We start from the raw sequence: 16,104 nt of genomic DNA, 5'->3' as shown, positions 1-16,104 counted from the left end.
CGTAGTATCATGTTTGCGAGAGTATTTCGTTCGTATACGGATAAATAATTAAACAATGCAATATTTACGACATTCAATATATGCCAAAAAGTGTTGACATGTTATCCTATGCGCAGCTGTGTCGCACAAACAATATGTTGTATTAGTTAAAATTGTCATTCTGAATCCGATATACACGCGGAAATCATAAACAGGTCCTTAACATCTAGGTTAACAACAATATTGTGATGGAATGGGTTCATTTCAATACTGAGTTCCACACTGGTCCCAGGAGTCCACTCTACACGTTTATCGATTTAATCAGCACCATAACTGTAATACAATCGGTCCTGGACGATTATTTGTCTCCAGGCTCTTCCAGAAACATTACCAGAGCGACAATTGATGATGGTGAGTTTTCTCTTTATTGGAGCATTGTAAATTTGTAAGGCCTCCTCAATCCATAAATATATACAATATAGTGTAAAACGTAGATGAAATTAATGGTTTCGGAGGAGATCAATGTTCGAGAAACTATCTGGTGTGGCTTTTCTGCCAAAAGGAACTCGGTAAATATACCCTGGGTAGTTGCAAATCGATACCAGCGATGTTATTTCGATTCGAAAAATGTCTGTTATTTGATACAGCTCTGTTGTTTGTCAAAACGTCAGGACATAATTCTCAAATAAAGGTATTTTGAATTTTCATTTTCAGCTTCTTTCACATCAGTCGCGTCATGGTAAAAAGGTTGAATTGATTGATTGGGTACAAAGGCTTTCACGTGACAAAACAGAACAGTGATCAATATCTTTATTAGATCAAGCAAATATAAAAGAAAATGCCAGGGACCTCATGGTATTAGCGAGAGTTGCTCCAAGCAATATAACTGTGTAAGACGGAAGAAAATGGATTAAAAACTGTGCAGCAAGAGGAACTTGACAATGGATCATAGTGACCGCTTTCTGTCACCGAATGTAGCGGAGGATCACGGACACCACACGAGATCGAGGTCCTTCAAGGGTCGCCCCCGGCCAAAGGAACACGAGGAACATGAATTCCGCCCCCGGAGGAATAGCATGCCATCACACCATCATACACACCGTGGACCTTCTCCTAACAATATCACGACGGACGGAGACGAGGAGGAATCTAAAGGAGCACTTTGCAGGGTACGGTCTTTTAAGACAACATCTAAAGGTGGTATTGTGAATCGTGGTGACAGCGTCAAACGCAATAGACATAAAGACCACTTGCATGTTTCGGACAGTTTTTCTTCGTCAGACACTGAAGTTCGCCATGTCTCCAGCTCAGATTTAGAGTGTGTTGTGCGAGATGAAGAGACAGAGAATGTGCCTTTTACTGTTGTTGTGTTAGGGCCCGCTGGTGTTGGAAAAACTCTTCTGACAACACAGTTTATGACGTCAGAGTACATTGGAACGTCATCTGATGGCGACGGTGAGTAAAGAAATTGTGCTTTTTCTTTTACTATAAGCATAAAGATTATCAAAATAATCTAGAAATTCTATTATTTATGTAAAAAAGCTTTAAGGTTTGAAAATGTCAAGTGCATTAGTAATAAAATCATCATAAATTGCTAGCCAGTGAAATGAAATGAGTTTTATGATATGCAGCAATATTATCTTGTACACACCATTTGATGGGAATGATCGATTGTACGGGGAGACGAGAGGAATAATAGAAAGATAATATGCCATTGCATTGGTCTATTGTTGTGAATTCCTCACTTAAGTCCTAAATGATCTCGTAATTATAGAATGGAATGCTAGGATAAACGATGAGGGGCATTTTACTTTTTTATTTCATTTCACCACTTAAGTGCATGAAACATGAAAGGATAAGCATAAATCGTGAGATGCGGTGATGTAAACACTTCCTATACAGCAAAAAATGATAAAAGTTCAATTGCTTCCTGGAAAAATAATATACTAGTGAGTGCTAGTGGCCTTAATTGATCATGCTGACGCTTCTAAACGCAACGGGACCTCATCTTAATGAAAGCAATTGGTATGAATTTAAAATGACTATTTCTGCTTTTATGATTGACGACTTGAACAGAAATCGATTAAGTCACATGCCCTTGCAGATAAATCAGATAATAAGGTTTTTTGGGGAAAAAAATCAAACAAAAGTCAAGCACTTTTCTAGTACCTTTCTTCCATAACAAAATTCCGTCTATAGAATATTAACATTTCTAATTTTTTTCGGGGGGAGGGGTCTAAATTAACGTAACGATATGTTTTGTGTGAAATTGGCGATGTTTGTTATTTTGTTTCCCCTTGATTAGTGTTGCCACAATCGTTTTTATATGCGTTATTAGATTAATTTACTGGAATAATCATGAAAATACTTGAATGACATTTTACATGTACGCATACGGAGTGACTCATTCTATCAGTCAATACAAATTACAATTTGTTCCCAGTATAATTCTACATGTAAGTGTTTCGGGATTTTGGCTCTGCACTAATAGCCTCCAAAATACATATTTTAAAAAATAAAATCCTACATAAGGTTGTTTAAATTCGTCCTTAATCCACTCAGTTAATGGTTCTAAGCTCAAGGTTTATCATCAATCAACCATAAACCATCAGGCGGAATTAGAAGCGTGCATCTACACTTTAATATATAGTCCACAGTGTATAATATAAAATTATCCCCACAGACTGCACTTAGACACCTACTTTATATACCCTCTCCTACCAGAAATTTATCGTTAGATTTCTAGCATACCCCTCTCTGGCTATGACTTTGTTTTGCTCTTAATCGATCGAATGTTATTCTCTTTAAAACTTTCCATTAACACCAAATAAATTGCGCCTCTAAAAGGGGTCTTTCTTCACTGATTACGTGATTGAAATTTCTTTTAAAGTAGAAATAATGAGCTTAAGCATTTCTAAAAGCCCCCATTGTCACATCTGGCAAGGGATATTGGCCCGAAATCAATAGGAGATTGGCCTTTGCTTCCTATCCGACAGCTGAGGCCACAGTTTCTTTACACTGTACATGAAATACAGTGTTGTATCACCACAATATTTATAATTCATAACGCAGAAACCTACTGAATAAAAATATAATCGTTGCGATGCATAACTATGTATACTTGGTCCTCAAAAGAATTAGGGATTCGTAAGTGCATTAGGCCTATCTTGTTTTCAGTTGAATTTCCGCTATAGAAATAAGAAATGGTACACTACCAACCAGACCCAACCTGACACAAAGCAGTTCCACTGTTTTCTGGGACTTCTAAAGCAGTCCCACAGCGTTCCCAGAGCAGTGTAGTTGACTTTTGCATCTTTACTTTAGATATATATTATGTAAAATAATTCTGTGTTTAACGTCATCCGCGCTCATTGGTAACCCTTTTGGATTTTGACTGTCATGTTGCTAAAGAATAACTACCGCTGTAGGTGCATTAGCTGCTATGCCTATAAGATAGTGCGCAGTCATTTAATTTTCAACATGATCGCTTTTTCAAACCTTAGTGTTACTACTTATTTTACATTCTAAAGGATCATATGAATGCAATATCTTGACATGTAATAGTGAACAGAATATTATCAAAGAATGTTGCAAAAAAATGTGCCATAGTTAATGGCAACAAATTGAATAAGATGGCTAAGAAATGGAAACATTGACTTTTAACATGAAAATATGGAATTCTTACATTAGAAAATGCAATTGTTGCAAGGCATGAAAAGAACTTTTTGTTTGTTTGCTTGTTGTTTAACGTCCCTCTTAAGAAGTTTTCACTCATACGAAGACGCCAGCACTTGCCGGCTGGAGAGCTGCAGATTTTTACCTGTATTCGACACTCAGAGCTACCCATCGTCGCAAACCACGGCCGAAATATACGATCCTCTCCACTTCTCCAATCCAAGTAGGAGAGAACTATATACGGACTCCGGGCCGTGGCTTGAGACGTTGAGGGCCATCGAGCAGTGAGGGATCTTTTTCGTGCCAGCATCTACTGCGACACGCGAACTCGGTTTTTACTGTCTCATCCGAAAGATCGGCCTCCAAGTCCCTCGGTGGGATTCGAACCCTCGACATAAGAATTAACTCCTTACTCCGCGACTCTTTAGCAGCCGCTCTACCACTGCCCCACGCGGACGACGCATGAAAATAATTTCTATTTAATAAATATATATATAATAAGTTAGGCGCTTAAGCCGCGAAACAAAGTCTTCTTCATCCCTCCTACAAATGCAAAAAAGAATTTGCTATGACATTTTGAAATCAGCAATGGTGAATTACCATCGTCTTCTCCCTCGGAGACGGTATACAGAGTTGCAGTATTGTAAAGTCTTCGGACTAGTCACTACCAACTTCCTCTCTTTTGTGAATGGTAGAAATTTCTTGACGTAAAAATTTCCAGTTCTTTTATTAGTTGAAATGCTGTTCAAGGCAAGAGAGGAAATTTTCTGTTGTGATTACTTTCGTACCACTTCACTATTTTTCATCATTTTCAATCTTAAAAAAAAAATCAACAAAACGAACAGAGAAAGATAGCAATGAATGAAATTTTAAACAATACACTTTCTCATGGTTATTACTGCAAAGTATTATTTTTTGTTTTTTTATATTTTGTATTTTGCATAGGCTTTCTTTCGATAGGCTTAATATCTGTAAAAAGACGATATAATTCTAAGTCAAAAAAGCTCAAGAAAACTACGGCGTGATAGGTGTACTTCAGTTACTGTTTCAAAATTGTTGCTAAAGACTGCAAAGCTTTTTGGAAAAAAAACTATACTTTTTTTACTTATTAATCATTATTGCGTGAATTGTGCTTAAACCGAATGCGATGATGAGAAGTGAAATATTGACTGTGCATGCGCCAGAATGCGGGACAGTTTTCTCATATGACACTCGCTCTAACGACAAGGCATCCAAATAAAATTTGTGATATCTCGTCACATTTTTTAAAATCTGAATGGCAGTGGCAAATCTGAATGTCGTAGATGCAGTATATAAATCATCATTTTTGCACAATCATGCATCTTTCTAATAGACATTCTTTGTAAGCACCAAAAATCTTTGAAACGACATTGACTAGAAGATAAGATGAACTTTTAAGGTACACGGATTGCAGAGCGTACAATACATACATTTCTTTTTGAGTTTTTCCATTTGAAGGAAAAGGTCACGCAAACTTGCGTGGTTTCTGATTGCGAAAGGGGGGGGGGTGAGATATTTTGGCTAGTTAGGAAAAATTGTTCTCTGAAAATTCCCAAATCTTAATTGTGTTTTATACTTAAGGATTAGTAGTATCATTTCAATATTGAATACTTAACTTAATTAAATATCTACTTATATTATATATTTAAAAATATAACATGTATTTCTAAAATTAAAAAGAAATATCAAATAGAATAAAAAAAACTAAAGAGGACATGAGAGGAGTGATATTAAGGTTACAAATGTGTGAATAATAAATTACAGTATATGCAGTCATAAATAAAATCGACGTCTTTTGATAACATTAATACTGCACAGCCTTATTTTAAACGCCAATTAGTCAAAACATAATCCTGGCAATGCATCAATATGATGAGGTACATTGACCTTGATTTTCAAGGACATCCTTCATGATTATCCACTTCTTGTTGTACATCTTGTCCACTGCGTTAATCTCCGACAAAATCACTCTGTGTCTTGGTCGGATTATCGATTGGTCTTCGATCTGCCCGCAGACAAGAAAACTGTGACACATTTAATTACTAGAAAAGCCATGTTTAACCATTAGCTTACACAATTTCTAATTACGAATTCTTATTTTTGTTGCACTTGGTCTACTTTAGCCGAAATAATTACTTTTCAGTTTGGAACCTTAATCAATATATTTTTCCTCTGAACTAATCAGTGGCCAAATTAATTAGTATTCAATTTTTAAGAGTTTTGAACTTGCGTGATGTTTTGACATTTTGCATGCAAGACATCCATTATTAGCTCTGAGCTTAGGAGAATACAAAGCTGGTGAATGTCATGATGCAATTCCTAAAGATCATTATTATCTTTTTTACTCAGTTATTTTCTTTGAAAAACAAAGAGGCTGCATATAGGATTTCAAAATAGTATAGATAATGTGGGTTTGCCATGAAAAGATTATATGATTATGAAAGAAAAGTACAGTTTTCTTTCAATGAGAGAATAATTGGTGAAATACAAGAAAACAATTGGACGTTGCTAATCAACAAAGAAAATGTTACAGACCTTCAGTCTTACAATGCTTGGTAAAAAAAAATTAAACACATTTCTTTAATTAAACATGTAGAATACGTTGTTCCTTCAAAAATGAATACTGGTGAATAATGAATCATAGTATAGTATATGGCCACCAGCGACAACACATTCCGCTACTCTCGTCTGTAATTTTGAAAAAGTAGAATTATTTAGAGAATAAAGAGAAATATTTCTTTTTTCTAGGGGGTGACAAAACAGTGACGGTACAACTAGACGGTGAAGAGTCCACTATCCGATTTATAGATCCATCCAGGGAAGAGGTATTATCAATTTCAGTTAAGTGTGCAGTTTTGTATTACGTCACAACTTATGATGACGGCTGCGCTCAAGGTAAATAGTACACACCTCCTAACCGCAAGCTTTTCTTCTAATCCCTGATTGGTTGCTCATGCAGCTGACTATCTCCGTGTCAATGTTGATAATATGAGTTGACCAATTCCACAGAGGGGGCGTAAATTGTTTACGCTAGATGCATCTGTCGAAAAAGATCGTGACGTAATGAAAAACTGCACACTTAACTGTAATTGATAATAAATTTACAGGCAATTCAATTTCAGAGGAGTTTAATTTACAGGAAATCCTATTTTTAGATCCTTCCTGAGTAGAAGTTAATTTTCAGGTAATTCGATTATATATCTTTCAAAGGAAAGGGTAAATTTACAGGCCATTTGATTTATAGATCTTTCAAGAGAAGAGGTAAATTTACAGGAAATTCTGGGAAGAGGTTATTTTACAGGCAATCACATTATAGATCTTTTCAGACAATTCGACTTAACATTGTTGAAAGGTCTTGTCAAGGAAAATTTTAAATTACAGGCAATTTGATTGTATACATGTATCTTTCAAGGGAAGGTGTTAATTTACTGGTAATCTGATTTGAATTTTTCAGGTAAGAGTTAAATTGACAGGAACAGCTGGACTCAGTTTCCACTATTTTCGTTTTCGAAATCTCAGTGGTTGTACCGTTAATTTGTTACATGTTTGTTAAGTTTGTAAGTGATTCTAGATGTACCAGAACTGTTGTGTGTTATATTAGGGTCTGTATGGAATTTACTAGACGCAAAAATATTTTTTTTTAATGAAAAATGGCCTTGTCCTTGTGGGAAATCATAAAATTACTGATGATTTGCAATATAGAAAAAATATGATACCTAGTGCATTTTGTCTAACGACTTTCTACCCGCTGGGCAAGTGGGCAACCACTGCAAAAATTCACAACCTAGCAAGCTGACAAGCAACCACTGCGAAAATTTACAACTCGTGTCATGTGTACCTTTTTAGCGAAAGATATGATACAAACAAATAAATATAATGCACCTATTGGAATGAATTGGAAATATTTTGATTTCTAATGACGCAAAATATCTCATTTCTTAAATATTAAAAAAATGCAACATTGTATAAAGTTCAGAGTCATACCTCTACGCCATTATATTGTAAATCGAATTATTCTTTTAAGCTAAGACATTATGTAAAACTTGACTTATACAGTATTACTTATATTCAGTTTACTTATATAAAGGTGCCTTGATTTGTTTTTCTTATTATTTTGGAGGAAAAAGAGTTTATCTCACGCTTTACATTAAAAATAGCTTTCTCGTTTATCGTTAAAATGTTGAGATATTAATTTATTTGATTTTTTTTCTCACGCTTTACATTAAAAATAGCTTTCTCGTTTATCGTTAAAATGTTGAGATAATTTATTGGATTTTTTTTTCAACTATATTATGAAACAAAACATTTACACAACAACAATTTACACGTATCGATAATGTTTCAAAATCCTTCACGTTAAAACCATCGCAATAGAAAACGTTAATAATGGTCTATACATGTAGGTTGCATGCAGACAAAAAGTGCTCGAAAGCGCTGTAACAATTGATAAACTAATACGGAAGTTTTTAAATGTGTGTGTATGAATCCCAGAGGATGTAATTCTCAGAAAAACTAAAACTACAAACAAAACTAAAATCTTTATTGCATTTTCAAATGTTTTTCAAGAGAATGGAAAGGGCATTAGGCCACACACCAGAATATTTTACAAGTACATTTCAGATTCAAACGAACACGTTGAAAATCACGTGATTTTTATGTGGAATTCTTTCTCACATTAACACAAGACATATTTTGCTGTTTCTCTCATTTCTGCTTTTGCAAATTCTTTGTCATTTTTTGCAAGCTTTTAGTGTATTTGTGTTTTTATCTATTTGCCAATTAAATGACGAACGATCAACTTACTTAATCTATTGTAAATTTGATTACACACTCAGTTTCCAGTGCAAACATGAGAAAATTTATGAGCAAATTGCAGCACTGATTTTCTACTCCACTTTTTCACGTAAATGTATCAGATAAATCAAATGTATGTATACATGTAATAAGACTAAATTGAGGAGAAAAACGGGATGGACAACTAATAATATAAGAGACCAATTATCGGTTAGTCAGCATACAACTAGCAAATTACGGAAGTGAATTATTGTGGATTTGTTGTAGAGTTTCTGTGTTCTATGCATATAAACTCACTGATAGGTTTTTTTCTGCAATTGATTTATTGAAGCAATTACTCTGGGAACAAATCAAGATGTTTCATTTTTAATATCAAGATTCTTCGTTGTCATATACCTCCATTACAAGTCCTAAATTATTTTATTACACTACTATGCCTCTTTTCTCGAAATTATTCAGAACAATTAGCAGATGTGTATATCCAAACTTAATATACAATTATTATAATATGTCAAAAAAGCACAAAATTTTGAAATTTTGAAATAAAGTTCTCCGGAAAAAAATCTATCGACAGACCGGAGAGCTAAAGTGCCACCAATTGAAAAACAAGAGGCCCATGGGCCACATCGCTCACCTGAGAAGCCTTGCCCATGCTGTTCTTTCCTAGATTTCCCCCTTGTAATACATATTGTGACCCCACCTTACCCCCAGGGGTCATGATTTGAACAATTTGAAATCTACACTATCCCAGGAAGCTTCCACATAAGTTTCAGCTTTTCTGGCCCAGTGGGTCTTGAGGAGAAGATTTTTTCTATATATTTCTATGAAAAACTTTGAGACCTTATTGTGCCCCCCACCCCCATCCCCATCCCCCAAACCCCGGGGTCATGGTTTGAAGAATTTAAAACCAACACTAACCCAGGATGCCTCCACATAAGTTTCAGCTATTCTGGCAAAGTGGTTCTTGAGAAGAAGATTTTTTATGTTTTTCTTATATATTTCTATGTAAAAATTAGATTTCCCATTGTGGCCCCGCCTTACCCCCGGGGGTCATGATTTGAACAATTTAGAATCTACACTACCCCAGAATGCTTCTACATAAGTTAAAGCCTTTCTGGCCCAGTGGTTCTTGAGAAGAAGATTTTTAAAGATTTTTCCTTTATATTTCTATGTAAAACTTGATTTCCCATTGTGGCCCTGCCCTACCCCCGAGGGTCATGATTTGAAAAATTTAGAGTCTACACTACCCAAGGAAGCTTCCACATAAGTTTCAGCTTTTGTGGCCCAGTGGTTCTTGAGAAGAAGGTTTTTATAAAGATTTTTCCTATATATTTCTATGTAAAACCTTGATTTCCCATTGTGGCCCCGCCCTACCCCGGGGGGTCATGATTTGAACAATTTAGAGTCTACACTATCCCAGAATACTTCCACATAGGTTTCAGCTTTTCTGGCCTAGTGGTTCTTGAGAAGAAGATTTTTAAAGATTTTTCCTAAATATTTCTATGTAAAACTTTGATTCCCCATTGTGGCCCCGCCATACCCCCGGGGGTCATGATTTGAAAAATTTAGAATCTACTCTACCCAAGAATGCTTCCACATACATACGTTTCAGCTTTTCTATTCCAGTGGTTCTTGAGAAGAAGATTTTTAAAGATTTTTCCTAAATATTTCTAAATAAAACTTTAATTCCCCATTGTGGCCCCACCCTACCCCCGGGGGTCATGATTTGAACAATTTAGAATCTACACTACCTCAGGATGCTTCCACATAAGTTTCAGCTTTTCTGGCCCTATGGTTCTTGAGAAGTTCTTGAGAAGAAGATTTTTTAATGACCCCACCCTATTTTTGCCTTTTCTAGATTATCTCCCCTTGTGAGGGGACTTGGCCCTTCATTTTAACAATCTAAATTTCCCTTTACCCAAGGATGCTTTTTACCAAGTGTGGTCAAAATTGGCTCAGTGGTTCTTGAGAAGAAATCGAAAATGTGAAAAGTTTACAGACGGACGGACAGACAGACGGACGGACGACGGACAAAATATGATCAGAAAAGCTCACTTGAGCCTTCGGCTCAGGTGAGCTAAAAAATTGTATTTATTGCGCACAAAAAGTGCGCTTGATTCTGGCTTGATTTTTCCAATTCTTACTCAATATTGCAAAATAAGCTAGATTTCAAAAATATTCCTTTCTCCTCTTTCAAGTACTTTCGTAGTTGACATCTATATGAAGCGTGTTGGACCGAATTATCTTGCAGACCAAAATGGCAGTATGAATAGATAAAATTTTCAATGATCTCAATTTCAGGGCCAGGAGGGCTATTAATTAACAACAATTATAAGGAATGTTTGTTGTGGAAATAGTGAAAGAATATGTTAGGAACACACGGTTAGTAATATTTTGAGATGACAGTTTTAAAAACATGGAGAAACAAATCGAGAAATAGCGCACTTTTATGTGCGCAATAAATATACAGTTTTTCAATGGGTGGTACTGTAGCTCTCCGGTCTGTCAAAATATATTTTTTTCGGAGAGCTACAGTTCTGCAGCTACTGATCCCACTTGATGTGCATGGAGGTCCACGTTCGCTCTGCTCCCGATGAGTATTGTTAAAGCCTTTGAGCTTGAATAATTTTCGTTATCTCCATATTTCATTTTTACCAATGCCGTAGAATTCCATATTAATGACCTCTGCAATTATGCATTCCATTGATATCAACCCTATTAATGCTATTCACAGGAGGATGTGAACGAACATGAAGTTGATGCCTACCTCGTTGTTTTCTCCGTCAACGACCGGTCAACGTTTGAGATGGCGGTCGAGACCCTGTTTCAGATACGACATGAGCTCTGTTCCACGAAGGCCGTTATTTTGGTCGCCAACAAAATTGATATTGTTAGAAAAAGGGTCATTTCTTCAGAGGGTATGTTTTCTGTAGGTTTTTCTTGAAATATTCAATAAAAGCAAAAGGATCCTATGAGAAAAAATATCTATCCTTTTGCAAAATCTGCAGAGTTCCAGATTTATATAAATGATGATAAGAAACTTAGCAGATAAAGTATAAGCAGATGGCAACATTGCATTTCAATTTCTTCTGCACAACACGTCTTGGACAGTTACATATTTTTTCCGGGGCAGCTATGATCTTTCTTGCATGCCAATAGACATTGACCTTTTAACTTGATGCCTTATGTAGATACTTTCGCATTTTCTTGCTTGTGAGAATACATCAATCGTGGCTTTGCTGAGAACTTAGATAAATATATCTCAACTCTGCAATATTTTGTTTCATAGAGATATTTATTTTTCTCTAAAATTATATTATTTACAAATTTTTCTAATGTAATAAAATATTTATTAAGAGTTTATCATTCAGATTTTCTCTACATAAAACTTAGATCGTTAAATGGGAATTATACTCAAGAAATTAATACTAGAATCACTAAAACTATAAAATTCTAAAAATGTAATTCGTTTCAGAAATTTGAATTGTGAAGTTTACGGGGACCATCATTGAGAGAGTTCTCAAGATTCCAATTCGATCCCCTCGACCAGGATATTTCTTTTTGCTGTGTCTTGGCCCGGGTTAAGCCTTTGCCATGGGGAACTGGAATCTTGCTAACTTCTATAATGATATATTTAACTGTATACTATTTTTGCTATTATTTTGCAATCACGGGATATAACATAGATTTCAGGAAACACATTTACACATTTTATATATTTTGTTGTAATTTCAGAAGCTCGAGCGGCCGCACACCAGTATGACAGCAAATATGCTGAGACATCAGCGGCCCTAAATCATCACGTGGATGAACTTCTGGTCGGTGTGCTTAGTCAGATCCGGCTGAAGCATGACCCGGAAGCAGTTGAGGAGCATGAGGCGCACAAAAACCACAAGGAACACCGAAGGGGTTCCTTTCGAATTGCCAAAGGAATTCTAACAAAACTGTTCAGAAAACACAGTAAAAAAGACAAGTCATGCGAGAATTTGTACGAGTTGTGACGTCATATTCTTCATTTGAATTTCAGTGGTTTACGTTTAATAACCATTGAAAAAATTTGTAAATTTTTGCTTTTATATTTGCGATTGCAATATTTGTAGTAGCTGTTGATTTTGTTGTTTTTTTCCTTTTTTTCTTGTGTCAGACAAGAAGTCACTAGTAACATTTATTCTAAAATTCTTCCATGCTTGACCAATCAAAAATACAAAGGCATTTACCATGACACTGTAAATTTGGTTTTTCTTGAAAGTTTTTATTGAGTGAAAACATTGTTGAAAACATAATCTTATTGTTCTACAATATACTATACAGAAAATATGTCTCAGTGTTCACTTCCTTTTCTTCATTAAATGCATTGCAAAGGAATTTATAGAGGTTGGTAATATCTAAAAGTGAGTTGGTCTCTTACTCTTTCTGTTAATGCAAATTTAAAGAGAAAAAGAACTATTGTGCATTTGTCAGTTATTTTTGATCTGAAAATTACAAAAACAAAATTGGTTTCAGGTGAACAAAAGACATTTACTAGTAGTTTAAAATAAAGTTTTGCAATGTTACCGAGTTTCATCCTTTTTACCGAATGGCGCATCATGTAATTAATTTTTATGAAATCGGTACTGAGTGCACCTAAATTTGACAATTCCAAATATTTGTTTTTTTAACTCATAACTTCAAAATTTACATTATTCCTTATATCCTTTACATATGGTCAATCAACTCTTTCAGTGATATTTAACAAGGAACCAAGCTGCTTTTCAGTGTTTATTTCGATCTTCTTGACAAATTATGTTTTCAAATAACTTCAGTTAACTTAATTCAAATATGTAGTTTAAAGACATTTTAGAAATCAAAAAGTAATTTTTCCGGCTTTGAACATGAAAATATAACTATATGTAATGAATATCTTTTCTATTGCATATAAGTAGCCGTTATATGATTATATTTTTATATTCATTTTCCTGTTGTCTGTGATTTGATTTGTCAATTTGACTGTATACCAACATGATGATGTCAATAAATTGAATTTGAATTGTGTAATTAACATAAAAATATGACATCAGCTCACGTGATGTATTCTGTTTATCATCCAATAAGGTCCGTCGTTACTGTTTTGTCACAGTTGAATTACTAGTATGTTGATGGGGGTTTTTTAAGTTGCAAAGCCTATCCAATATTCCTTTTGTCATTTTGTTAATATTCATTACATACGGGTTTACCAAGGATATTTATTACTATTTAATATGTCACGTTGTAAATTCTTAATTTTTTTACGGCATACTGTAATATTTATATTAATATTTTTCAAAATTTACCTATGTTCCTCATGTTTGTAAATTTATAAAACTGTGTGTATATGATAAATTATCGTAAAAAAAATAATAAAGGTATATTTGTATGCTCATGTGTTTTCAGTTCTTACAACTAAGGGACATAAAGTTGTGTTTTGTGTGAAAGTTAATAGAAAATTATCAATTTGCAGTTGAAAGTGTATTTAGGGTTTTGCAAAAGGTCAACACATGTCAAAAAATTATTTTTACAATAGCTCCAAAACTATTCGGTTAATAAAGTGAAAACTTTTACAGTTTAAAAATATATCATTGATCAACAGAAAAAAGTTTCACTTTAAACAAATATTTAAAAAAAATATTTATACTCGATTCTCATTATATCGCGGGTTTCGTTGTATCGCGGTATGTTGCAAAATTTGGATACATAGCCTTTATTCTTTTTACTGATGGACAATATGTTTTTGTTGTCTGAATGTTTACGTTTTTGATGATTAAGAAGTATGGAACATCCGTTTGAAAAAAAAAAAAACATTTTAAAAAACATAATTTTACATATTTCCAGTCACGTTTTTAGCTCTACTGGTCAGAGACCAGAAGAGCTTATGCGATAGTAATGCGTCCGGCGTCCGTCCGTCTGTCTGTCTGTCTGTCTGTCTGTAAACAAATTTTCAAAATGCTACTCCTCCTACAGTTTTGGTCTGATTTCAATATAACTTGGCGCACAAGTAGACTACACTAAGATACATAATTCTGTATATCGGTTTTTGATTTCGATGAACGGTGTTGCCATGGTTACTAAAAATAGAAAATTCTGTGAAATACTTTCAAAAATGCAACTCTTCCTACAGTTTTGGTTTGATTTCAATATAACTTGGCACATAAGTATATTACACTAAGATACATTAAATAGTGCATCGGTTTTTGATTTCCATGAACGGTGTTGCCATGGTTACTAAAAATAGAAATTTCTGCGAAATTCTTTCAAAATGCTACTCCTCCTACAGTTTTTTTTTCAGTATAACTTGGCACACAAGTAGACTACACTAAGATACATAATTCTGTTTATCGGTTTTTGATTTTCATGAACGGTTTTGCCGTGGTTACTAAAAATAGAAATTTCTACGAAATTCTTTCAAAATGCTACTCCTCCTACAGTTTTGGTCTGATTGCAGTATAACTTGGCACACAAGTAGACTACACTAAGATACATAATTCTGTGTATCGGTTTTTGATTTCCATGAACGGTGTTGCCATGGTTACTAAAAGTAGAAATTTCTGTGAAATTCTTTCAAAATGCTACTCCTCTTACAGTTTTGGTCTGATTTTAAAATGACTCGGTTAACAAGTAGACTACACTAAGATACATAATTCTGTGTATCGGTTTTTGATTTCGATGGTGTTGCCTTGGTTACTAAAAATAGAAATTTCTATGAAATTCTTTCAAAATGCTACTCCTCCTACAGTTTTGGATTGTTTTCAAAATAACTTGGTAAACAAGTAGGCTACACTAAGGTACATAATTCTGTGTATCGGTTTTTGATTTCGCTGTTGCCGTGGTTATGTGTTTCTGAGAAATTTTTTCAAAATTGCTACTCCTCCTACAGTTTTTGTCAATTTCAAAATGACTTGGCACACAAGTGAAGTTCTGTGTGTTTTGTGTGAATTATTGCCTTGGTTACTTAAAATAGAAATTTCTTTGAAATTCTCTTAAAATGCTACTCCAAATACAGTTTTTGTCTGATTATAATATGGCATGCAAGTAGACTACACTAAGAACATAAAGAGACTTAATCAAGGATCATTTTTCTATTTAGTGCTGTTGTAAATTTCCAATTCCCAACTGCTTAAGTACTTTTCTCTTCCTTTGCTATAAGTACAAAAAAATTATTTTTTATTATTTTTAACCATTAAATTTATAACCAAAAAATTATACCATAGTTCATCTTTTAGGTCTTATATATTTGTTTAAAATTTTAAATTCAAAAATAAAAATTATTAATATATCCGCGATTGATCTCCAATTTAGGAGGTAAATAAAACTTCCTGTTTTAAAAATAGACAATAACTTAAAACAAATAATTTGACACTAAAAAGTTAGTCCATAAAAATATATAAAAAATTGGAATAACACTTTTTATACAAAAGGATTAAGTACCGCGATATAATGAGACACTAGTATATATCGAGAAAAATTCTTTAAATAAGATATATATTATTATTTAACTACACCTAATTAATTCCGTACTTTTACAGCTGTTTTAGAGAATGACATCATTGTACATGTAGATTTAATATGTGATAATCAAGGAGGGAAGGGAAAGTTGGACTTCGATAGCCTCTGGAAAGTTGT

The 16,104-nt window shown here is 34.2% G+C and overlaps 1 protein-coding gene across 1 annotated transcript; it reads left to right on the top strand.

Moving 5' to 3' along the window:
• The first annotated feature begins 16 nt into the window (after positions 1-16).
• On the top strand, positions 17-13,266 carry LOC134277677 (GTP-binding protein GEM-like). The gene is made up of 5 exons (XM_062760005.1): positions 17-390; positions 694-1,434; positions 6,424-6,500; positions 11,204-11,387; positions 12,205-13,266. The coding sequence occupies exons 2-5, from the start codon at positions 921-923 to the stop codon at positions 12,468-12,470; spliced, it is 1,041 nt and encodes a 346-aa protein (XP_062615989.1). The 5' UTR covers positions 17-390; positions 694-920; the 3' UTR covers positions 12,471-13,266.
• Positions 13,267-16,104: the final 2,838 nt, after the last annotated feature.

Source organism: Saccostrea cucullata, unplaced genomic scaffold (genome assembly GCF_032062105.1).
Source record: "Saccostrea cucullata isolate Sc308-1 unplaced genomic scaffold, CSIRO_AGI_Scuc_v1 ctg1289, whole genome shotgun sequence".
Lineage (NCBI taxonomy): Eukaryota > Metazoa > Mollusca > Bivalvia > Ostreida > Ostreidae > Saccostrea > Saccostrea cuccullata.
This window is presented reverse-complemented; position numbering and strand designations above follow the sequence as displayed.